Source organism: Pteronotus mesoamericanus, unplaced genomic scaffold (assembly GCF_021234165.1).
Source record: "Pteronotus mesoamericanus isolate MK-2021 breed Mesoamerican mustached bat unplaced genomic scaffold, CSHL_Meso_final contig_78, whole genome shotgun sequence".
In the NCBI taxonomy this organism is placed as follows: domain Eukaryota; kingdom Metazoa; phylum Chordata; class Mammalia; order Chiroptera; family Mormoopidae; genus Pteronotus; species Pteronotus mesoamericanus.
In genome coordinates, this window is record NW_026555258.1 from 28298003 (window position 1) to 28323164 (window position 25162).

General features: G+C 40.9%; 1 protein-coding gene across 2 annotated transcripts; it reads right to left on the reverse strand.

Moving 5' to 3' along the window:
• Positions 1 to 926: 926 nt before the first annotated feature.
• ANP32B (acidic nuclear phosphoprotein 32 family member B) lies at positions 927 to 25162 on the reverse strand. 2 transcript variants are annotated; one of them, XM_054584626.1, is made up of 7 exons: positions 24843 to 25162; positions 15694 to 15843; positions 11793 to 11915; positions 6263 to 6452; positions 3513 to 3637; positions 2653 to 2716; positions 927 to 1383 (listed from the first exon to the last, which is right to left on the reverse strand). In XM_054584626.1, the coding sequence occupies exons 1-7, from the start codon at positions 24894 to 24896 to the stop codon at positions 1316 to 1318; spliced, it is 774 nt and encodes a 257-aa protein (XP_054440601.1). In that variant the 5' UTR covers positions 24897 to 25162; the 3' UTR covers positions 927 to 1315. The 2 variants fall into 2 exon arrangements, with proteins under 2 accessions (XP_054440601.1, XP_054440602.1); XM_054584627.1 differs by lacking the exon at positions 15694 to 15843 and having other exon boundaries at positions 24843 to 25161.

The window sequence follows — 25162 nt, forward strand, 5'->3', positions numbered from 1 at the left end:
CCTCAAAAATCTTTCATTACAAAAATATTGACAATGCAGTCACACATTAAATGGGTGAGTCATTAAATGCGGACTGCAGAATATTTTACCCCTCCCCAAATCCCTTTAAGATCTGTAAAAACAGAAAATTTCCATTTTTGGAAAAGCTGAGTTGACCTCAGGCAGTGCCTACCAGCTCTTCCGCAAGGCTTTTCACATGTCATTCCTCCTTAGCACGCCTGTCTTGATAACAAACCATACTCTCTGTTCACCTGTCAGTCAAATCCTCCATGATTCAGCCATGGTGCAAAGCCCATTTTCTCCTTCAGACCTTCCTGTCAGTGAGGGTCACAGGCCATCAGTGCTGCAAGGCTTCAGAAGCCATTTGGCCACACCCCTGCAGTTTTACAGACTGGGAGGTAATCTAGAGGTCAACACAAAGTCACCCAGGAAATCAGCGGCAGGGCCAGAACTAGAATCCAGATCTCCTGGGACGTGTGGTGAGGCTTTTTGCCTTTACTATACTAACCTCTTTTCCTTAATTCAACTTGAATTATTTGAATCTAACATTATTTTGATTTGCTTTCAGGGGCTCTAGAGTACTGAATTTCAAACATTATTTTTAAAAAGTCTACTTCATTTACTCCCACAGTCATCAGAAATGAGATTAGATTTAAATGCTTCAAGATCCTACACACTTGTGCATTTCCCCTCAATAAACACTAATATAAAAATGCCAAAGAAACCAGTTCTTTAGTATGTTTTAACGAGAGCTTACAATTAAAGTCCAATTTAAAAATGTAAGCATACAACTAGGGTTTACCAAAGAGGAACATGTTTATTTTACTTAAATTCTTAAAAATACTTTTTGGCAGTTGTCACATAAAATGTCCTAATGTAAAAAGATTTCATTAAAAAGACAAGAAAAGCATGAAAAAAAAACAGACTCAAAATGTTAAGATTTTATTTACAAAGCTTCTTTTGTTGTACAGAAAGTAAAAATGCTGTTACAATCTTGGTGTAACTGGTAGCCACAGACGGTTGACTCACCAATCACAGCTATCCACGCTACAGCAAGAGTCTTACATGAAAACCTAACAATGCTTACAATTTTGTTGGGGTGCAGTCCCCAAGCCTGGTGGTGAATTTCCAAAAGGGACTAAATGGAGGAAGGCGGAATGTCACAGGAACTATTCTTTGGCTCTTTGGGTTGGGTGGGTGTCCTTGGGGTCTGTATCACAGCTACTATTTTTTTTTTTTTTTAAACAGCTACCAAATCCATATGAGCAGTCCAACCAATACTGAACAGTTCTTTTTTTGCAGGTTATTTAGCATCTTAATCATCTTCTCCTTCATCATCTGTTTCTCTCTTCCTCTTTTCACCTTTCCCGCTTTCTTCTTCCTCTGTACAATAACAAAAATTCACTTTGAGATGACTGAAATGGCATTTTTGCCAAGGTTATTGCTAACGGAAGTGAAAAAGTTTAATATTTTTGATGGTTGAGAGACTTAAAAAAAGGTGTCAGCTTGATCTAACAGCTTGTTAATTAAGAGGTATTAACAAGCATTAATAATGACAACAGAATGAAGAAAAGCAAAATGCAGAGTAGCATTTCAAAGCACAGCAAAGTTCAACAAGTTTTCTCAATTTAAGTTGCAGTCTTCCAAATGTTTCTTACACTTGTTGGTCCAATGAAACATTAGCAGTTATTAAAATGCATAGCAAGGACTTTGGAGTTTTAGTTAGCCTGTTGGTGACCCATGCTTACTAACAATTGACCTTGGGCAGACTGCTTAACCTCTTCCCTTTAAGCCTGTTTCCTTGTTTTTATAAAATGGAAACAATGGTACTGACTTATGTTATTCTGAGGATTAAATGCGATAACACAAGTCTTTCACTTGGCAAGACTCAAATTGTAGCAAGTTAATATTAACTAGAAAGAAATTTCTTAGACTCCTTAGGTATTTCAGACACAGAGACCTATATATCATTTTTTCAACTAATAAAAATTCATGACTACTTCAATTAAGTTGACTAAATCTTTGTCAAATTATGTTCCAAAAAGCTCCATGAAGGCAGAAATCAGGTCCAAATGACTGTTCTATCATTGTAGGTTTTGTCTAGAGCCTGGCGCAGGGAACAGGTGCTGCAAATGTTTGAACCAATGGAAAGCACAGCAAACAACCTGGCACTCTAAAACCCATACCAGCACGAGAATCTGTACTTTCAATGAGTAAGAAATAAATGGATGTTTCTCTCATTTTTGGTTGGGGGAGGGGGAGGAATAACACTGATAAAACTGGGAAGGTGATAGGTATATATCCTGCAAAAATTATGACCCAAGTTAAGACTTTTTTAAATGAAAGAATTCAAAACACAGAAATCTCAAGCCTGGCAATAACCCAAATGATGGAGTCTAAAAACACAGCTGAAGCGTGGGGACTGAAACCTGGGCCTCCACCCCTCACACCGGCTTTCTTACTGCTCACTGCAGGGCGGGGAAGCGGCACCAGCATGGGCACACTGACCGGGCTATATAAAGAGCCTGTGAAGACCACTGGGGCAGGAGGGCACTTTATTTTCCCAGTGGTTCCAAATTCTAAATTAATGGACAGCCGCCCTCCACCTCAACTTTTAACTGAGGAGAAACAAGCGGCATGCATTAGACCCACCTTCATCCTCATCCTCATCGTCTTCATCTTCATCAACTTCCCCATCATGTTCAAATTCTTCTTCCTAGAGAATGGTAATGGCATATCATTAGATTAAGTCTGCCAAGTTGAGAAGTACAAAAACTAAGTAATTTCCCAATAAATGTTAATATTCATCAAAAAGAAACGAATGTTATTTTTAGCTAGTTTGGTGTACTGAAATCTGTTGGTTTTTCTTAATAAGCTTAGTTTACAATTTTCTTTGAAAATTGTTTTTCAAAAGCAAGCATTTTATTTGCCTGACATTTTTAATTAGTATACAACTTTAAGTGAGTAATTCAAGAAATGATTAAAAATCTTGTATGTCAAAGCAGGTTTGGACAAAGATTTCTACATTATCATTGTTATAAAAAGCTTCATAGGAACTTAATTTCATTAAAGACCTATGAAAATTACACAGAGTACTCCACCTTATTTCTGTACTAAAAAACAACATGCTTGTTGATGACATCTAAACTAACCCCTTGCTGTTTTTACAAACCTCCTTGAAGGTCAAAGTTGAGTCACTCCTTTCTCTTGTCCTATGGCATTCAGCTCCATGGAGATATTATATTACTAGGTGTCCCATTAAACCAGACTGCTTGCTCTTTCAGGCAGGACCACATTCTTATTTAACTTTGCAGCCCCAGTTCTCAGCATTCAGTAAGCATTCCATTCAGTATTTATTAAAAGGGGGTGGGAGTTAACAGGAGCTAAATTAATCACACTGATATTAGTCTATTCACAAGTATATAAAATTTTTTCAGAAGCCCTTTCTTTTTTTTCACTTCTTTTTTTAAACTAATTTTAATTAGGAAGCAGGGCAGCAGAGTTGCACCGACCTCCCCACTGACTTCATCTTCATCCTCTTCCCCTTCTACATCTTCGTCTTCATCTTCATCCTCTTCGTCATCAAACTCTTCCTCCTCACCATCTTCATCCTCCTCATCCTCCTCATCTTCTCCTTCTGAAAAGAGTACAAAAGAAATGCATTAAATACCGCTGATGTCCCACAGGGTACACCTGCTAAGGTGTTGGGGAACTACAGGGTGGTCCACAGGACAAATGCTAAGCTACAGGAATGTCGGAGAAAACCATGAACCGCAGTCACCCTCTTTCTCCAAAGCTGCTGTAGCTCAGTCCTCTTGTCCAAGAGTCCCATAAAACCTGGAGGCCAGGACTCGTGGTAAACTGGGTGTATATTAAAACACTCACCAAAGAAATGATACAATGTCTGTCATTTGATTCCAAGGAAGGAAGGGGGAAGAGGGTAGAGGCATCAGCCATAAACCAGTAATTGTTGAAGCTCAGTTATGGGAACATGAAAGTTTTGTTATTATTTCTACCTGTGCCTATGTCTAAAATTTTCCATAGTAAAAAAGTTAGAAAAAATGAAACAAAACAACAGAAAAATCCTTCTGAGATAAGGGTACCACTACAAAGCTTCCCAAATGGGGAACTCAGGAGATCCCTGACGGGCGGGCGAGGCAGGCTGGGTGAGAAGCACCTCCATGCTCCGTGCCGCCTCCATTTTGGCGGAGGCCTCCAGCCAAGCAGTCTTCACCTCTCCAGGTCCTGGGGCTTCCCGTGCTCTCTCCTGCCTCCAGGCCTCTGAATGCTCTTCCCTTTCTTCTCTGCTTGGCTAACACTGACTCAACCTTTGAATCTCAGGTAAAAAATCACCTCCTCAGGCAGACATGCCAGACGTCCTAATCCAGGCTCGCACTCTCACACAAGCACCTGGTGCTTCTCCATTACCCCATACGCTGCTCACTTGGGATTAGTTACTTATGATTATTTAACATTTTCTTCTTAGCAGACAGTAAGCTCCAAGAGGACAAAAATCGTGTGTGTGAGTGTGCTTTCTTTCTTGCAAAACTGTTTTCCACAGTGTCTGGCACTTAGGAAATGCTCAAGTATTTGTTGCCCTGACTGATCTTCACCATCCAAAGAATTTCCTTTACAGGCTCTTGTATTTGTGGCTGCTCAACCTGTTTAAAATGATTTTAAATAGACAACAAGAGGCACGAAGGGTTTTTAGGATAATTGAGAACCTGTGGTGAGGGGAGTAAATAACATAAATATTTGGAACAAAGTGAGATATCCTGGTCTGTGTCCATGTTACCACCTTACATCTTATTGTATCTTTTTGCCTTGTTTCAATATCCTGCAAAACTGTAAAAATGCTTCCAGAGTACTACTACACCAGTAATCACACCCAAGCTACCTAATGTCTTTCCTCCTCTGCTTTTCTCAATCATTTGTCTTGTGTATTTTTATCTGTATAGAAAAGAAATATTTAAAATTATGCTTCAACATGAAGTACAGCATAGGGACTACAGTCAGTAATACTGTAATAATTACGTATGGTGCTGGGGAAGGGGGTGGAGCGGGGAGGGACTAGACTTATGTGGGGATCACTTTGTAAATTATATAAATGTCTAACTACTTTGCTATATATCGGAAACTGATACAAGAATAATACTGAAGGTCAACTGTAACTGAAAAATAAAAATTAACTCAGATTAGACATAAATAGAAGAGCTAAAACTATTAAACTCTTAAAAGAAAAAAACCCAATGCTTCAAACACAGTAGTACCACAAATTTCAACAAGATCAGAAATTGTAGTAGAATACATTTTCTTCATGCTGACTGATGTGAAAACTAATCGCCCTGCTTCCTCTAAGCCACTTGGAGGCAAGAAATCATTTATCCTAAGACTGACTCACAGTAAATGCGTCATTGTGCAGTGAAAGCACAAGCTGACCAGGACATTTTGGGTAGAAAATATTCAAAGACTCTTAAAAATAATTGAATGTAAAAAACCTTGATCAAATGTAAAAAAAAAAACCCCAACAAATCTATATTTTAATTCCATGTTATAGCCAGAGTCTATTTCCTTTATTAATGAAAAATGGTATCCAACATATACTTTGAAATCATTACGTTCTTAAACCAAAGCCATATTTAAGGCAGGAAAGCTATTTTATTTATTTATTTGGATATAATGAACATGTATCGGGTACCTGTTAAGTGCTGGGCCCTGTGAACAGAGGAAAAAACTCCCTACCGAAGAAAATAATCATAGCATAGTTGGAAGGGACAAGAATAGAAGAGAGTGACAAGTGCTATGAGTAAGATAGCAAGGGAACGTTCTAGCATGCTCATGAACCTAACTCCTCACAGGTGTCAGGGAAGTCTTCCTGGAAGTGTTGACAAAGATGAGTTTGTAAGGATAAATAAGCAATAACCAAGACAAAGGAACAACTAGGAGGAAGTCAGGGGACATGAAATGATGGTCTTTTCAGTAAACTGTAAATCACAAGGACTTCAATGAGTTGCAGCCATCTATGATCTCTAGGTTCAAAATTCAAGACATCTGCTAACAAACCATTTTTATTTGGAATCACTTAAAGGCTTCAATGTCCCAAGAACTTAATTAACATTAAACAGAGGTCCTAGCTCCAAATTTAACAAATGCCTATGTGCATGGATATGGGTTATTTTTCTCAACAGCAAAAACATTCAGTAGCTTTATCAGAACCCTTGATAGGCAGAAATGAGGTTCGCTAAATGTTACATCCAATCACCTTCATCATCATCGTCTTCATCCACACCATCCACCTCGGCATCTGAGTCAGGAGCTTCTCGATCCTCTCGGTCATAGCCATCCAGGTAGGTCAGCTGGGGCAAGAGCTTGAAGACACTATCTCGGTAGTCATTCAGGTTAGTAACCTCACAGTTAAACAGATCCAGGCTTTTCAGACATTCCAACTTTTTCTGAAGAAAAGGATAAAAAAACATACCTCCTAAACGAAAGGAACATAAGCAACAAAACCCATCTCCTAAAGAGGTAAAATTAAAATTCTCTTTTTAATTAGCTACTACCCGCTTAGCCTCATACATAGGAAAACATTTCAAGTCCTTTGCAACCTTTATATTAGAGGCCACTAGATTTTTAATTAGTTCTTTCCTTCTTTTATTTACATTCCTCAAAGAACTGGCTTTTCCTGGCAGCATTAGTCATAAGAAATAGGAATCTGAAAGTTATTAAAACTGGACCATTTCACATTATGAGACAAACTAAAGAATGTAATAAATTTCGTTGAAGACTGAGTTTGAACATTTGAGTTATCAAGTGGCCCATAAGAACTGACTGGGTATCAAGCATAGTCTTCCGAATGCTCTGGGGTAGTATGGGAGGGAAAACAAGTCAACTCAATCTGAAAGTGTTTGAGATTTCTACTTAGGGACATAGATGTGAAACACTAGAGAACGGAATATAAAAAAGCATAAAGTGCAGTGGTGCAGACATTTTCTGGGAAGAGAAGAACCAATAGAGCCTGGGGAAAAGGAAGGGAAACTCAAGAGTTCAAACTTCGGAAAGATTACACTCTTTTTCCCTTTTATAATTTTTTGGGAAATGATTGACACTATTATTACCAGACTTTTCCATGTAATGTTATTCTGATGTTACCATACCTTGAAACTTTGTTGTAATATCTCATTTGTCTGGAACCTTCATTTCATTGATCTATAATAGGATCTAACAGCCTGGCCCAAGAAAAAGCTTTCTGAGCAATCAAGGTGGATAGGAAAATTTCCAGGTATTTTACTCAGCTCTTCATCTGTTAGGACCTCAATGTATTAGTACTTTAACTCCACATCTATTAAGTTTTGATTAAGAGTGAATTAAGAGGTTGGGAGGGCAGAGTAGTATTATTACAAGCAAGTAAGGAGAGAGCAACAGGAAGTGACGGCAGACCCTCTTAGGGAAAAGAGAGGGTGCAAACATATAAAAAGCAAACATGAAGTGCTATGTAGCCTGGTGCCTTTTAGAATAGGGGCAATAAGCCTGAAAGGCATATCCTACATAGCTTCATAAACTTAACATTTAATCATTCTGAATCAAGAGAAAAAGCTTGGTATTCTCTAAGAAAAAAGTAATAAAAAAATAGGAAGAGGGTCTCCATGTGAAGTTGCAGAAAATAAATGTTGATGTTTAAAGGCTTTTATGCTTTACTGGGGCAGCTATTTCAATAATAATTTTGTCCTTGTGAATAAGGACCTGAGAAGAAATGCAGACTAAACAAAACCTTGTCTTCAGGACTTGAGGTATCTGTATATTTGTCTGCTGGCCCATTCTGGCCCACTGCCTGTTTTTGTAAAATAAGTTCCATTCAAACACCGCCACACTCATTTGTTTATACATTATGTATGGTTTCTTTTGTGCTACAGTGGGAAAGCTGAGTAATTGTGACAGAGACTGCATGGCTGACAAAGGCTAAACGATCTATTATTGTGCCCTTTAGAGGAAAGTGTTGCTGACCCCTGCACTTGCAGAATCGTCATCTTCCTGGTCAAACGTGAAGTTCCCACACTTATTTTATTTTCACTGAGCAGCCCTTGGGAACATAGAGCAGAGTTACAGCAACAGGAAACCGTACTCCTCAAAACAGCAGTGTTATGTAAGTCAGTCCCCTGAGGTCCTCAGAAAGCTGTCCCCAGTCCTTCTCATCACTGGGAGCTGCTTTTACATAGTGTAGCTTTCAGATTAGGTTCCCCAGTAGGCAGGCCCTGACCTCCAGAAGCCCAGGTATGGATTCTTGCCCAAGAGAAAAAAAATGCTGAAATACCACCCCAGACAACTAGCTAGCATACTGAGAACTCTCTTCTCTTCACAAAAAGGTTGACTCTATACCAACTAGGATATAACCACAAGTAAATTTAGGTAGCTTTCCCAAAGAGGCTCAGTCTAAAAATTCATTGCTCAAAGGAATAAGCCATATACTTCTCAAAATTATTCCCCAGGAAAGGATACACAAAAAATGCACAAAACCCCTGATTTTTAATGCTCTACAGTGCCTCAAAGCCCTTCCTCTAGTTCTATCAACTAACCCATTATACAGGGCCTCCAAGGCTCTCCTGTTTTTGAAATTTCATGTATCTGTGGTATTTTTCACTACTTCTCGAAAAAGAACTCATTGTAATCGAACATGCCAAACAGTATGCTAGAAAACTAAGTGAAAGCAAATAAACAACACAATCACAATAATTATAGTACCCTAGAATTGCTTAAAAATAGTAAAGTTACACATTAAGGCCCCAAATACACTACACATAGATCATTCAGGATCCCAATGTAATGTATAAATACTGCTTAAAAAAAAAAAATCACAACTCTATCATATCATAAATTTGGCCTAAAACTAATAGGCTAGCCATAATAAACAGTAAACATTTTATTAACAATAATTTTGCTTGCCTTCTTAGAATTTAGAAGGGCTTTGGGGGATGGTTTGGATGGCCCAGGTCTCTTAAAAAAGGTGTCCAAGGAAGTTTGAATTGATGCCTTCTTTGTCTCTCGATTAATATCCCTGTAGCAAGCAGAGGCATTCACAATCATTGCATTGGCTGTTAAGAACTGGGCTCAATGTAGACGGTGTTCAAAATGTATGTGGTTAATGAGGATGAGGATGGTGTTTTTCCCCACTGAAGAATACTTTCAGAAGTCAAAATGGACCCAACACTTCCCCCTTCACCTTCTCCTACAGTATTATTTTATTCCATGTTCTAACTTCAGAGGACCCACTTAGCACCCCTAGGAATCTGAGCAGCAATTGCAGAGATGGTCAGGAGCTCAGGCTTTGGCAGGTAAGGCCTGGGTGTGCAGCCCTGCAGCTCTCTCATTGGCTAGCCACATGTGTGACTCTGGACAAGGCAATCAGCCTCTCCCAAGCCTCAGCTTCCTCATGCGTAAAATCAGGGGCATGCTATTTGTCTACTTTACAGAAATGTTCCTTGAGGATTACTAATGAGATAACATACATAAAGCATCCACTACAGTATATGGCACATAGCAGACCCTCCAAAAATGGTAACTACAATGGTTATTTCTCATTCTTCACTGTCCCAGGGGACTAAGACTTTCACAGCCACCAAAGGGACCTCATACATCACTGACCAGGTCAGGAACAGTCAAGCAAACAGCTCCCACACACAATGTTTGCTTCTGCTCTGCCTCTGTATGCTACGGCACTGACAAAGGCTTCTGATGAAACATCAAAGAGGACTCAGGTTGCCATATGCATTTGGCAGCAGCCAGTGATCTAGCATGGAAAGGTACTACCTGGTACTCTCTTCCATAAAGAGAGAGATTCCCATGCTCACAATGACCCTAAATTCATAGGTCTGTCATTAACACAAACAATAAAGGCTTGGTATAGGTATCTGAGAAACCACCATCACTTAATTTAGTGCTCCAGTTGGAATAGTTTAAGTCAATCTGGGTATGGAATAAATATGCAGATAAAAAAAGAAAAGGTCTCAAGAACAGTGCAAAGAATGGTGGACTGAGATTTGAATCCCCATTCTGCCATTTATCCTGTGACCATTAAGTAATTACTTAAGTTTTCTAAACTTGGTTTTCTCTACAGTCATTCTCTCTTCTGTAGCTTACATGAGGAAACAATGGGCAAATGTTAATGTCCTTGAATACTGCAAACTCGTTATGTTTATTTAAACATTGGAAATGGGAACTGGTTTGGAAGAATAGAACTAGGAGAAATGAGAGTCTAGTCCTGAGCAGCGTGGCTCAGTTGGTTGGGTGTCATCCCACAAAGCAAAAAATTCACCAGTCTAATTCCCAGTCAGAGCACACGCCTGGGTTATGGGTTTGGTCCCCAGTCAGAATGAGATCGAGAGGCAACCGATCAGTGTGTCTCTCACATTGATGTTTTCTCTCCCTCTTTCTCCTTCCCTTCCCCTCTCTCTAAAAATAAAGAAAATCTTAAAAAAAAAAACACCCCCAAACCAAGGGAGTCTAAGTATCTGGGTCTATGTATCTATAGCAGAAAAAAAGGGGGTAAAACTCATGGAGCAAAGGCGAGAAACAGGCTCCTAACATCTATGAGAAATATGACCTAAATATGGTCCACTTAATGAAACATACATATAAAGCAGCTCAGCAAAAGATGATTACATCTACACTGGAGCAGCACCTCAATTATTAAGAGGGAAAAGACCCTATAATTCTGACAGGAAATCCTCTTTATTGAAAGAAGTTATAATTTTACTCTATCTTCCCTTGAAATATTAACAGAATGTTCTGTACAACTGATGTGAAATCTAAATATGATAAATATGTTGTGACATCAGAAAAGACAGATAACGGGGGATCCTCCTCCTCTTGGGTTCTGCTCTTTTGGATCCTGAAAGGCAAAGCCTATCTGCTGTATAAGTCTCTCCCAACTGATGTTTGGAAGTTAATATAAATGCTGACTTTATGTACATCATGTTAGCCTCATTAAAATGGAACTCTATCTGTATACCAAATTTATAGAATGTTATAATTAGGAAAAGCAGTCATTTAACAATCTTGAATTCATAGAAATTTCCAGGCGCTAGCCAAAAGAACAGCCTGTTGCTCTGCCTCATACCCAGCATTAACCCCACCTCCAAAAGCTTTTCTATGGCTACTACAACTTCCACGTAGGCTGGACCCCCAATACCACAGCTTCCAAACTTACAAAGCAAAGCACATTACCTTATTTTATTCTCAGAACTCCTAAATGAGGTATGTAAGGTAAGGATTATTATACTGTTTCATGAGTGAGGAAACTGAGGCCCAGAGAAAAGAAGCAATTTGCCCAAGGTCACACAGCAAGTCAATAACCCACTGCACTTAAAACTTTTCCAGGATAGCTTATCCCACTATTTAACACTGAGGAGGATTTGGGGATTCCCATGTAAAACTGTGGGCAACTGTGAGCCAGCTAGAGCACAAGATCATGAATTAGGAGACCTAAAATGTACTGGAGCTGTCCTTGCACTTCTCTTCCATCTATAATTCAGAGATGCCACCCAATATAAATAGCTTTTCCTATAGAAGTATAGGATAGCCTAGCCAGTCTGGGGGAAAAAAATAGATGTTTAATTTTGTAAACATATGGAATTTTAAAAGGATAAAAAAAAAAAGAGAAGAAAAAGATTTCCCCTTTGAAGGAAGCTACCACAGTATTAGGCAATCATGTCTTATTTCCAATCATTTCCCTTACTATAAAGAAATATGAAAATGAAAATGACCAATAAGCCCTGGTTTCCAAATTCTCAATTACTCACCAAAGGTTCCAAGGTGCTGATATCTTTCAGTTTATTTCCGCTTAAATTTAGATGTGTGAGATTTGGAAGTTTTTCTGCCAACATGTCCAGACTTCCACAGATTCTATTGTCACTGAGCTCAAGCTGCAGGAGAAAATGCACACAGCACACACACAAATATACAGAGGAACACATATCATTAAGGTGTTCTAAAGAGCAACTAGTTCTTAAATACCAAGATCAAATGATCTTTTTATTACCGCATATTATGTTCATTTTGTTTGATTAAGTCCCAATAAGTGGTTTACAGATCCCAGCAGCACTTCAGAGGATAGGATTGAGAAGAGTTGTGTTTTCTTAACCACCTACCAATTGTAAGAGTTTGCTTGATAACTGGCCCTTAACATCAGTGAATACGTTTTCTAACCTAAAAAGTGGGTCAAAGCAAATTAGAATTCTTTGAGAAGCTGTAATACTCTATACTTGCCAGGAAGGGTAAATGGTCCATGCATCCTAAACAGCTGATTGTGTGTGCCAAGCAAAGCTCGCTATGCCCACTTGAAATCTAATCTGGCTCTGTATAGTGCTGACACATTGTGGAGTTCTACATCTGGAAGCCACCAGGGAATGTTGCCCTGAAGACTACAGTAGTACAGGCCCCAAAAGAAAGCCCTTAAAGAAGGTCCATAACCTCAGGAAAGGGAGTGGGGCATCGGCTTCAGGGTTGATACAACCAACTCCCTGGAGGTCACTTTTGCATAAACCTGGCCTTTATAAGAACCTACTCTAATTTCTTAGCTGCAGGTCAAGTAGCACAACAAGTGGTGTGCCAGTGAAGGAAATGAGCCTTCAACAAGGAATATTAGAATCTTAGAATGAAAGATACTGGAGCCTGGAAAAATTAGATGGCCGAGAGCATTTAATTCAAGTCCTTTATTTTGCAGATGAAAAAGCTTAGGCCATACCACTGGTTTTAATTCCCTAATTTAAGTGCCAACGATGGTAGCTGTATCTAACCCTTACTTAGTACTTAATTGCCAGGTGCTGTTCAAAGCCCTAGAAATATAAGGGTGAACAAAAACAAGTTTACAGTTGTTTGTATGGAAAATATTACAGTAAATAATAATACTAGGATAAATTCAGTGTTTCATATACTCACAACTGTAAACCTACTTTTGCCCACCCTGTGGGCAAACTCAATCTCACAATAACCCCAGGGGTACGTAGAATTATTACTCTCACTGACAGATGAGGAAAATGAATTACAAAGAGACTATGTAACATGCCCAAGAGCACACAGCCGTTACACTGGTGGGCCTACAATTTGAAGCCAGGCAGACTAGTTCCAGAAGATTCCATACCCTCTGCACTATACCTTGAAGAGCATGAAAACATCATGTAATTTTGTCTATGGTATGCAATGAAATGAACCTATGATATAGAATACAGTAACTTTTAAAAATTTAAATAGTTGCTGAAAGAATGAGTTTAAAAAACAACTGAAGCCCTGACCAGTGTAACTCAGCTGGTTGGGTGTAGTCCTGCGAAGCAAAAGATCGCCTGTTCTATTTCCCAGTTGGGTCACAGGCCTGGGTCACAGGTTCAGTCCCTAGTCGGGGTGCGTACGACTATCTCTCAATGTTTCTCTCTCTCTCTTTCTCCATCCCTTCCCTTCTCTCTAAAAAATAAATAAAATCTTTTAAAAAATTCAAATCTGCTGCTTAGGTGTTATTAAATAGCTCAGAAGAGGAGAATCTAACATTTCAGAAAATTCTTTCCCTCCCATGGGATATTCCAGTCAAACTGCTAATCACTGTATAGATTTTTTAATTTTTTGTTTCTTAATTGATATGAGAGAGAGAGAAACTTTGATTGGTTGCCGCCTATACGTGCCCTGACCAGGGATCAAACTCACACCTAGGTGCGCGCCCTGACCAGAATCAATACCCCCACCTTTTGATGTATGAACCAATGCTCCCATCAACTGAGCCACACTTGCCAGGGCGCACTGTATAGATTTTAAAATATAAGTCTACAGTCAACAAAGACTCAAATGTTAGCTTTATTGAGATATTAGTAAATCAAAATAAAAAAGGGAATACTTATTTTCATTGGTCAGAATATCACACATATGTAATATTTGCATGCTTTCAACAAAATATCTTAGGTAGTAGAAATAAGACAATCCAGCAAAGGGTTTAGTGGCATTATTATTTTGAAATGAAAGCAATGTGTAACTTTAACTGAGACATTTTTCAATATATACCAGGTGTTTTTCAAATCCTGTTTCTTGCTATAAAATAATCCATGCTGTAGGAAGTAAATAAAGTCCACACGAGCTGTGAGAACATCTACCTTTAAGTTTGATTTATGATTATTTCCATTGCTTGCTCACTAACTCTGTGACTGATTAAAATAAGACTTCAGAAGGATTTGATGAAGCCCCTATATGGATGATCACTGATACACTTAGTTTCTGAATAAGTCTGAAAGTACACAGACCACAGTAATTCAGGAAAATGTATCAAGGATGCTAAGAAAACAGAACACAAAACACATACTACTAGGATCTGCTAGCATCAAGGTCATGTGAATAGATGCTAAAAAGCCATCAGTTGTTTAATGGGCTAATCAGGGCTTCCAGTGTCACCAACAACCTATGTAAGTAAAAAGGATGACTCTTGAATCTCTAAAGCACATACTTATCAAAAGAAAAAAAAATTTACCCATTTAAATATAACAGGATTCTTTTGTGTAGGAAGCAGGTCACCCTGAAACCTATGAGGGCTATCTGAACATTTATTACCTAAATAAGGCAAATAAATAAAAAGCATTTCTGGTTTTAAATTCATGTACTTAAGGAAAAACTAAGTCCCTCTCAGGACTCTAAAGCAAACTATAGGAATAGCCTACTTGCCCTTTGCTTAAATATGATCACACCTTTGTTTAGACAATAAAGTGAACACCTAAACAGTAAAGAATTCTGCATCACTTACATGACCACATAACTTTCTGTATGTAATAGAAAAGGTATTGGGTTAGGAAAAAGGAGATATGGATTCTAGTTTTGGCTCTAGCACTAACCACCTTTGTGGGCAGTTTTTAGCAAATTACTATACCTTTCTAGGTCTACTAACGTGCCTATAAAATATAGGTCTAGGCAAGAAGATCAAAGTTTCTTCCAGTTTTCACTTTCTGGGGCTCCATGACAGTTAAATGTACAAGGACATGAGAAAACATCTCTTTCTTTTTTTTTTAACTTAAAAAAAGGGGTGGGAAGGGGATAGTGACTGATTTGCAGTTAGACCAATGAAGTGCTAACAAAGGACCAACAGCTAGGATAAGGAAATACAGTAGTGTTGTTACAATGAATTCTTGCAGTAAGCCACAACACATTTTGAACTAGTCATTAAAAATTATGCAATGGATTTGAATTATCATAAAGACTATAAATCTGAAGTCTTTACTACTTAAACTCACCCTTAATCAATAAATATAAAACATGAAAAGTGGTAGGCACTTGTGTTTCCTAAACCAGAGCATACTAAGAATGAAATGTATCTAACATTGTTAACAACAACTTTATAATAATTAAGTAATAAATTATTCACAAAATAATTATTCTTCATTACTACTATTTATTTAGCATCCAACATGTATTATTTCCAAACATCACAGCAATTCTGTAAGGTCAGGTGGTATCTCTAGTTTACAGGTGAGGAAATTGAGCCTTAAAAGGATTAAGTAACCTGCAGAAGATGACCCATCAAGGAAACGAAAGAGCTGTAATTCAATCCCAGATATGCCCAGTTCTAAAGGCCATGTGCTTTCTGCTCCGCTAAATGCTTCCTTACAGGTAAAATCATACATATTTCCCTTCTCAGGATGGCTCTCTCTCTTACTGTTCAAGAAAAGCACTTACCTTTTTCAATTTTGGTAGTTTGGGGAGATTTGAAACTGAAATCAAGCCTACATTTATTAAACTGAGGAACTCTAAGTTCACAAATTCAGGTGTTAAGCCCTCAATTTTCCCATCATTTGATTTGCAATTGTCCAGGACAAGTTCTCGAACCTGTGATGACAAAGGAAAAAGAAAAAAAGGACAAGCTTTCAAAAAACACACGGAAAACAAAACAAACAGAAAAAGCAAAAACTCCAACCATAAATATCCAGCAAAAAACATCCACATATAGAGGCAGCCTTGACTTAGGCCTAGACCACAGTTATAAATAAATGAAAAATGATTAAGCCTTTAGTAACAATATACTAATAGATACCAAGGGTGGAATGTTACACCATGGTATAAATAAAGATTTAAACTCTTTCCTTTCCAGAGACAGAAACTACAGTTCTTAAGATATAAGTAAAGAAACCGTATCTCCCCTATTCCTTTTCCCAGGTCTGTTCTCCAAGGGGTAGCTTTAACTCCAAATGCACAGTGAAGATACCCCTCGCCCTAACCAATTTAGGCCAATTCTCTACCTCAAGGCCCAGAAGATTGACACAAGGAAAACAGGAACGCTTTGCTTTTCCTATCAAGATCATGAAGAGATTTTGGCAGCGGCATACATTTCCACTTGTGGTTTTTATTAATCTTCACTAAGATTATCTTGACACTAGGAAGGGATCAAGATGCAAAAGACCTTAATTCAGAACAAAGACCAATTTGGGTTATGTGTGAGAATGACGGGGCGGGGGTGGGGGCGAAGAACTATTAGCCATTAAATTAGGTTCCTTTTTTAGACCATAAAATCTCCTTCTTTGGAGGTCCTGAAATTCAGAATTCAAATCCACCCAAGGGTGTCACATCTGAAGATTCTGAATACTGATTATTTAATAAAGTCTACTGTGTGAATACTATACTAATCCTTATTGTCACTCTTGCTCTGTAGTTGACTCTGAAAGTTACAACTTTTTAAACACAGTTTGATCAATTTATAGTGATGCAAATTAGCTTTAACTGCCAAAGGCATTCTTGCAGTGAATCTACCATGTTTAATAACAGCAATCAAGCGCATGCACATGCATGTGTGTATGGGGGGGGGGGGAGAGAAAGAGAGAAGGGAGATGCTGATCTAAAATGATAGGAGCTAGTAATGGCTTCATCCTCTCTTACAGAAGCCAAGAATCCTTCTCTAGTAAGTGTTATCGTTTATGGAGGACAAATTTATTATTCTTTGCACCACCCTCCCCCTATGTACAGAGAAGGAAGCAGATTTATACAGCCAGTGATACCCACACCACCACAACTTCTCATTTGCTTCTTCACTACTTCTCACTGTCCTGTCTACTTCCTCTTCAGAAGCCCTGGTTTCCATCAGGATGCATGCAGTCTTATTTTACCTTTTTACTCCTTTCCTTCCTTCCTTTTCTCTAGATACCTCTATTGTTCTTCCTTCTTCTGATGAAAATCAGCACATCTGAAAACCTAACAGGTCAACTGAGGAGAGCCAGGCTCTGGAAACAGATGCCTGAGCCGAATCCTGGCTCTGCTACTTAAAACCTGTGTGACCCTGGTCAAGCCACTTAACCTCTCTGCGCCTCAGTTTCCTCATCTGTGAAATAGGAAAAGAACAGTACGTACTTCATGGAGTTACTGTAGAGTAGTGCTTGACACAGTAAATGCTGAGAAAGTAACCTCTGGGGAAAGGGAGTAGGGGAATGACAGGGACATTTGCTGTCTACTTTATTCATATCTATACTTTTTTTTTTTTTACAAGCAGGTATTTCTTTTGTATTAAGAAAAACCCAACAAACCATAAAAAAGGTGAATTGTAATGGTCACCCACCTAAGTAGTATACTGCAACACTACTAAGATAGTTCTATTTGGTTTGGGGAACTTTCTATGACTATATCTGACAGAGAATGCAAAATTATTATACAGAATGACACTAACATGCCAAAAGCCAATTAAGCAGGAATTAGTTAGCCATATTGCCTCTTAAGCCATTTTGCCTCTCAGCTCACAGGGTATAATCACCTTCTGGACAATTTCTCTCAACTAGTCAAATTCTACTGTAATGAGAACTACCATAAAGCAATTAAATATGAGTTAAAACATGTTTGCTGAACAAAACAGTAGAATAAGAACCAAGAAGAAGAAACTGGGAGAAAAAAAATGTTAAAGTGCTTCTAATTTGCAGGTTTATTAGCAAATGAGAATAGAAGATGATGGGGAGGAACTGAAGTTTTGGGGAACCACGTAGCTAGATGGAAATAAGAAAGGACAACTTGTTGAGGGAGGCGTGTAAGGAGTAACAAAAGGGATACCACGCTTAAGGTTTCCATGGGATGTCCAAGCGAAAGGAACCACCAGCGGACATACGGATTTGGAGTTCAAGGGAGGTCTGTGTTGTAAATTCCACATTTGGGAGTCATCAGGACGGAGACACTAGTGGAAGGATGGAATTCCCAGGAAGAGGACAAAGGCTGGAACACCAGGGACGCCGCAAAGGAGACTTGAGAAGAATCAGGAGTACCCAAAAGTGAAGCATTAGTTTGAAACACTCAGAGAGGCTCATGAAATAAAGCACAAGAACTGATGGCAAAAAATTAGAAAACTTAAATGCCCATCAACAAGGGATACACTGTGGGATGAAAAAGGTACAGAATGTATGTCATAATTTACATAATAGATGACACATTCACTTTCTTGTATGTACATAAAATCTCATAGGACTCATCTCTCAGGGAGAGAAAGTTTTCCCTATTATAAATAATGCCATATCTTTTTATGTAAAACTTCTTAGTAATTAGGATTGTTTCCTCACTATCTATTGCTAGGTGAAAGAATATGCCATATGGGTCTGTTATTGAGCTATGAGTTCTTTATTTAAAATGGCAACTGACCCTTCTTTTTAACACTTTTTATGACCTTTCTTGATATATGGAAATTCTAGGTATTTGCATTTATTCACCTTTTTTCTTGAGGACATTGTTTTTTACCCTAGTGAGGAAAAAAGCACCCCAACAGAAATAGACAAAAAACCCAGGTAAGTCATAAAATACAAATCATCAACAGACATTTAAAAAAATGTTTAAGTACAAGAAGTAATACAAATGCATATTAAAATTAACATATATTGGGTTGGCCAAAAAGTCCATGTTTTTTCCATGTGACGGCTCTAGTAGCACTTAGTTGTCTTTAACTTCATTCGCAACAATTTTGTTTGATTGTATTGTGACAGCTGTCATATCAGTATGCATTAAAAAGAAAAAGCTTACCAAAATTGGTAAATTTTTGAGCAGCCATTTCAATACTGAAGACAGAAAAAGATATGCAACATTTCTGGTGTATTATGCTTTACTATTTCAAGAAAGTTAAAAACACAACTGAAATGCAAAAAAGATTTGTGCAGTGTATGGAGAAGGGGCTGTGACTGACTGAAATGTGTCAAAAATGGTTTGTGAAGTTTCTTGGTACTATTGACATGCTGGTCAAATAATTCTTTGCTGCTGGGCTGTCTTATGCATCAGAAGATATTTAGCAGCACCTCTGGCCTCTACCCACTAGAAGCCAATAATGGGAGATAGCCAACATACTCAAAATATCCAAATCAATAAAAATGAATAAAGGTGAAAGTGAAAAATGTTCTTTTATTTTAGGGAAAAAACGTAATGAACTTTTTGGCCAATCCAGTATCATTCTACTCTTCTTGGAGGCAGAACAGTTCTTCCTGTGCAGAATACAGCTAGCATGGGCACAGGTGTAGGTGAGTCTATAGGTGAGAGAGCAAGAATTTCAGAGAATGCACACTGAGACCTTTAATTTTCTCTATGAGTAAGAGGCAACAGAATTTACTGGGGTGAGTAGGGCAAAGGGTTGTACGGCTCAGCAGAGAAGGCATGTTCCCACACTTTTCTAGGAAGGCTAAGGATGTAAAGAAATGAGCTACCCCAGAGTGGGAATTGCTGCACAAAGCAAAGACCACAGGAGGGTCCCACTGAGTGCTGTGCCCAAGAGTGACAGGGCTGGAAAGCCCTGCACCAGCAGCCATCTAGCCTATGTCTGAGGTTCTAAACAGGACTTTGGTGAAAAGGCATCTTCTCTCAGGCACCGTGTCAGCAGCATTTGAGATAACTGAGACTGTCTACTCCCTCATTCCTTCTTGGAGGAATGCCTTGCAAGGGAGAGTACAACTACGCAAGAGTGTGCTTGGGGCAGTGGGTGTGTGCGCGCGCGCGCATGCATGCAAGGGGGTGGAGGGAGTGGTAGACAGGCATATATTCCTGCTGCCTCCCAATCCAAACCCAGAATAAATGGGATGTTCTAATCAAGGAGAAATGACCCTAGTTTCCCATTATGTCCCAAATCCCCCAGGACTACTATTTAAGGAGGGAACGTTGGGCAGGCACTTGCACATTTGTGTGTACAATTTAAGGGGAGCTATTTGGTCCAAAATAATTAGCTGGCCTTCTGCTCAAAAATAGGTGGTTTAACTTTTGGGGTCAAATTCATTCTTCTTCATACCTCATTTTCCAATTAAATGAGCCTTTTCTCAAACATTAACTTAAGGTAAATGAGAGCTAAAAATAAAAATCCATTAATTCCTATTTAACTCTTGTTTTTGTTTTCTATAGCTACCAGCAAAACAATACTGTTTTCACTGAAAATTTTGAGCTATATTGTAGCTAAGAGTTGTGGGGATGAGCTGGAAGCCACAGAAGACATCAAATGATTTCCCTTCCATCCTTTCTCATTTTCTCTCACTTCCCACTCCCCTTGCAATACTAAAAACAGAGATCAATTTTATCTAACCGAATGGGAGACCTTCCCCACTTATATTATCCTTGTTATAAGAGGGTAAAAAAAAAAAAATGTATGGAGAAATTAGAGACCATTTAAATTTACCAATTCTCTTAATTAAGAAAATAACATGATTACTGTAATAAGTGAAATAATCCAAAAATATATAAAGAAAAAGTAACTCCTGCTTCTCTGGCTAATTTCCATTCTTCTGAGTTAACTTAATGTTCAAACCTTCTACTCTACTGTTACTTTAAAAAAAGTTTCCAAAATAACAATAGAACAGATTTATTTTAGTGGTTCTCAAATGTGATTAGGTGGTAGAACTACTGGCATGAAGGAAACACATATCCTAGTGTTTGGTAAAGGAAACCATTCTAAAAAGCAATTTGGCAGAAAACAGATTCATCCTGAGAGGTTCATTTCAGTACTATTTAAAATGGCAAAAAGAAAAAAAAAACCCCTAACAAAAACAAAAAAGAAACCAAAAAAGCCAAACCCCTTCTAATCATCCCCATGGAGATGCTTAAATTATGATCTATGCAGACATTAACAACAAGGCTATAATAAGTAATTACACAGAAAGATAAAGATGTTCGCTGTACTTTATAACTAAGTTCAACACACCAGAATATAGAAATGGTAGAATGGGTGTGTGTGAGAAATGTGCTTAATTTTTGCTTATCTATACTATTTTTGGCTAATATATATCTAATTTTTCTTCAATGAATATGTATTACTTATGTAAGGAAAAAAACAGTTGCTGTGCAAACAATTAGAATACATCACTGAGCTCAAAATTATATCACAATAGACACAATAAATACCAATTTACTGGGGGGGGGGACTATTTTTTTTTTCTTCAGTAAATTAGGCCTAAGGAAAGACTATTCTTATTTATGGCATATTAAATGTCTCAGTCTAGCACATGGCCCAGCAGTGTTCCACAGGGGCTTAGACTGCGAACCACAGGAACTGCTTGGCTTTTTACCTTTGGACAAAAATCTCAAACAGACCTAGTATCAATGCTAGCTGTCCCTAGATGTATAGTCAACAAGGTATGCATTCCAACAACTTGCGTTGTATATGCTATGTTCTAGGGCTGTAAAATTTGTTCCCAGTGAAAGAACTGGCCACACAAATATTTTATACAAAACATTTCCTACCCTTGTCAGACTGTATTTTTAAATAGTTAGTACCATTCTCTATGAAGATTACTTTCAAAAGCCATCTTAGCCATTTTTTCCACTATGAGAACACACCTCTGATATCAAGAGCTGTTTTGGACTTACAATTCTTCCTCTTTCCCCAAACGAGAAAAGTCTTCAGGATCCCAAAGGCCAACCCAACTCTCTAAGCTCGCCCCACAAAAACTTACGGAGCCACGTGACTAGCTGAGTTTGGTTTTAAAAGAGCCACCTTGGAATTTCTCATTTGCCTTAAGGATGATGCTTTTGTGCAAAAACACTTTTTAACTCTCCATAAATTTCCCTTCAAAACCCACAGCATTTTTTCTCCCAAAAAGCCTTCAGTTTATGGTCAAAGCTTTTGTCTTTTCTCTTAAGACCCTAACTCCTACTGGTCTCAGTTTCCCTGTCAGAGTCCAGAAAGGAGTCTTTCTTTACCCTCGACCATCTTGGCTGGCTCTGTGTCACTCTCAAGGCCCCTAACTTGCACCAGCCCAACTGGCACCACCGGGGTCTGAGGCCTCAGGAGGGAAGGGGCTGCTCTCTGCCTTGTTCACACTGCTTTTCACGGTGCTAGCATACAGTTGGTACACAAATATTCATTCAATAAACCAGTGAATTACTGTAGGCTAGTTCTGTCCAATATAGTAGCTGCTCATCAACTGTGGCTTTTGAACACGTGAAATGTGGACAGAGCAACTGTCAAGCTGACATTTTAATTTTAATTGAATAGCCACATGACTGGCCTGTCTTTAGCAAGCGGTTAAGGCCTAAGTTGATTACTTGAAAAATTAACACTTGCACATATACGCACACTTTTAAAAAAAAGTTAGTTATCTCATATATTAAGAAATTCCATATACTGGGAACAGCAGCCCAGTTGTATTTCCCATTGGGAGCAACACTGCTCTTACAAGTTTATTTTTTAAATTGTCAAGCGCTGTAAGATTTTTTCCCTGTAAAAAAAAAAAATAACCTTTTTATTGAATTTATTGGGGTATCATTGGTTAATAAAATTGTTTTAGGTGTACAATTCTATTTGCATATTGTATTGTGTATTCACCACACGAAATCTTACTGAGTCCTTTCTAGTGCTTTAGCTTGCGCATAAAGAATTCAAATTCTAGATTTGAAAACACTTAGATCCATGTCCGTACTTTTCTTTTGGAAATTTTGGCTAAATTTAATTACACCACATTCTATTTATTTACAACTACCCAGAAATAACGTAAGTGCCTGGAATTAACAACTCAGGAACACAACTCCTCGAGTTTCAGTGTGAAGAAGCTTAACCCTTCAATATACTAGCACGTGGCCGACACAAAATGTCTGACTGATGAACCGAAGGGACGATCGTGGTCCAACCTCAACCTCAAAACCGGGGGAACTTGTCGAGAAGTCCACGCCCTCAGATCCCTCAGGGACGCTCGGGGTGACCACACGGTGCGTCGCACCCAACCGCATTTGTGGAGACCTCAGGGATTCAAAACTTCGTGCATACCAGGTAAACCCTGGTTGAATTTCCACAAGTTGCCAACTTGTTACCCAAAACTACCTGACTACACGAAACACACCCATCGCTTGCTAGACTGGGGCGGGGTGGGAGGACTCCCCCTTGTCTACCTCCGGCCAGAGAGCACCACTCACCCGACGAGGGGGTCTGGCACAGGCTCGGCCTCCCTCGTGGTGGCCGGGAACCGTGGCCCCGCGCCGGGCCGCGGTAAGCCGCTCCCGTTCGCGGGGAGGGTAGGGGCGGAGAAGAAAGAGGCGATTCTTAAAGGCTCGCCCGCTGCTCAAGCAGCCGTGGCCCCCGCGCTAAGGCCTCAGTCGGCCGCACTATGCACTTGCGGGGGCAGAGGCCTCCGCGGCCCGCCCGCACCCCCGGAGCCTGGCCCGAGTGAAGCCAGCCGCCTGGCATTGCCCTTTTAAGAAGGAAGGAGGATAGAGCGCTCCGGAGAGATGAGTCGGCGGCGGAGCACAGAGCTCCCGCAATTGCCAGCCGAGCCCCAGCGAAGCTGGCAGAAAACAAGACGAGCTCGGCCTGGGGAGCGGCAGCCGGCAGCCGGCAGCCACCACCGGGGGCGGGCAGGGCCCAGCCCGCAGGCCGGCTCTGGAGGCGGAGGGAGACGGGTGCCCGCCAACATGGCGCTGTGTCGGCCTGTGGCGCGCCCCGGCTGGCGCGAGGAGCCGCCGCCCGCCCACACCGAGGGGCCAGCCTCCTGGACAGGGGGCCCCGGTTTAGCCGCCGCGACGCGGGAGGGAGGGTGAAGCCTCCGCCACAACGGCTGGTCGAGGCCGACCGGGGCCTGCCCGGGAAGACTAGGAGTGGGGAAGGCCCGGAAGGCGAAAGGGAAGCGAAAGACGTGATGAAGAAAGTTTTATTTTTAGGCTTGAAAAATGGCGGGAACCGCGTCCTTTTTTCAAACTTGGCCTCGGGAGGGGCGGCAGTTGCGCCACCTCCGCTGCTCGGGCTCGCCCCTCCCCCGCTCTGCGCGCGCCAGGCCGCGCCCGCCTAAGCCCCCAGGCACCCGAGGGGTCTTTACGCCCAAATCCGAGGCAAAAAGCGCCCTCTTCCCCTCATGGCCCCTGCCCTCGGCCGGGTCGGCGCCAACGTGAGGCCGGGCTGGGGAAGCCACCCCCACACTCCACGCTCGAGCCCCTTCCCTGGCCAGCCCAGAGCCCTCGAAGCCCGGCCTGGCCCGCAAAGGGCCCAGCCCGGGATGGCCGCGCAGCTCCTCGGCAGGCCCGGTACCAGCCGGGCCGCGCATCCCGGGAGGCTGCAAACATGGCTCCCAGCGTTACACAACCCCCTCCTCCCTCCCTCGCCGCCGGCCACTCGCACACACGCTCCTTCGAGAACAACCCCGGCGGACGAGGAACTCAAAGTTTGCTTTCCCCCACCCCACCGCCTTCCCCGGAAGGCCGCGGGGGCCCGCGGACGCCAAAGAGTTAATCCCCGCGCGCTCGCTCCCCCCTCCGCGCCCTCCCGCCCGCTCGCCCGCCTTCCCCGTCCGAGCCCGCGAGCTGCGCCCTTCCCCGCGCCGGGGCCAGAGAACCCGCGACCGGGGCCCCGCAGGTGGCCACCATTACATGCAAGTCATCGGAGGAAGAAGGCTCCCTAAGGGGGCTTTGCTTACAGCTGCCGGGGTCCGGTTCCTCAGCTCCAGGTGGATCCTCCTCTTCATGTCCATGTTTCCCTCTTCCCCCCTCTTCAAACTTAACTTTCCGCGGCGGGGGCGGAGGGGGGAGAGGCGTTCCGGTCTGCGCAGCTAGGACCGTCGGAAGGGGTCTGCTGGCGGCAGAGGCCGGCAGCGCGATTCGGGGCAGCGGGCGGCGTGCGGGCAAGCGAGCGGAGCCCCCGGAGCCAAGTTACTCACGGGAGCGGAGAGAAACCATGGAGGGAAAAGGGGGCTGGAGTGCAGCGCTGGTCTCACTACCGCCGCCCCCGGCCGCGGCC

Excerpts from the sequence above, each read along its gene's own strand:
- ANP32B (XM_054584626.1), bottom strand. The coding sequence starts at position 24,896 with ATGGACATGAAGAGGAGGATCCACCTGGAGCTGAGGAACCGGACCCCG. Across the intron at positions 6,453-11,792 it reads TCAGCACCTTGGAACCTTTG|AAAAAGTTGGAATGTCTGAA; the intron begins GTGAGTAATTGA and ends CCTTTTCTTCAG. Across the intron at positions 3,638-6,262 it reads TGAAGACGATGATGATGAAG|AAGGAGAAGATGAGGAGGAT; the intron begins GTGATTGGATGT and ends TACTCTTTTCAG.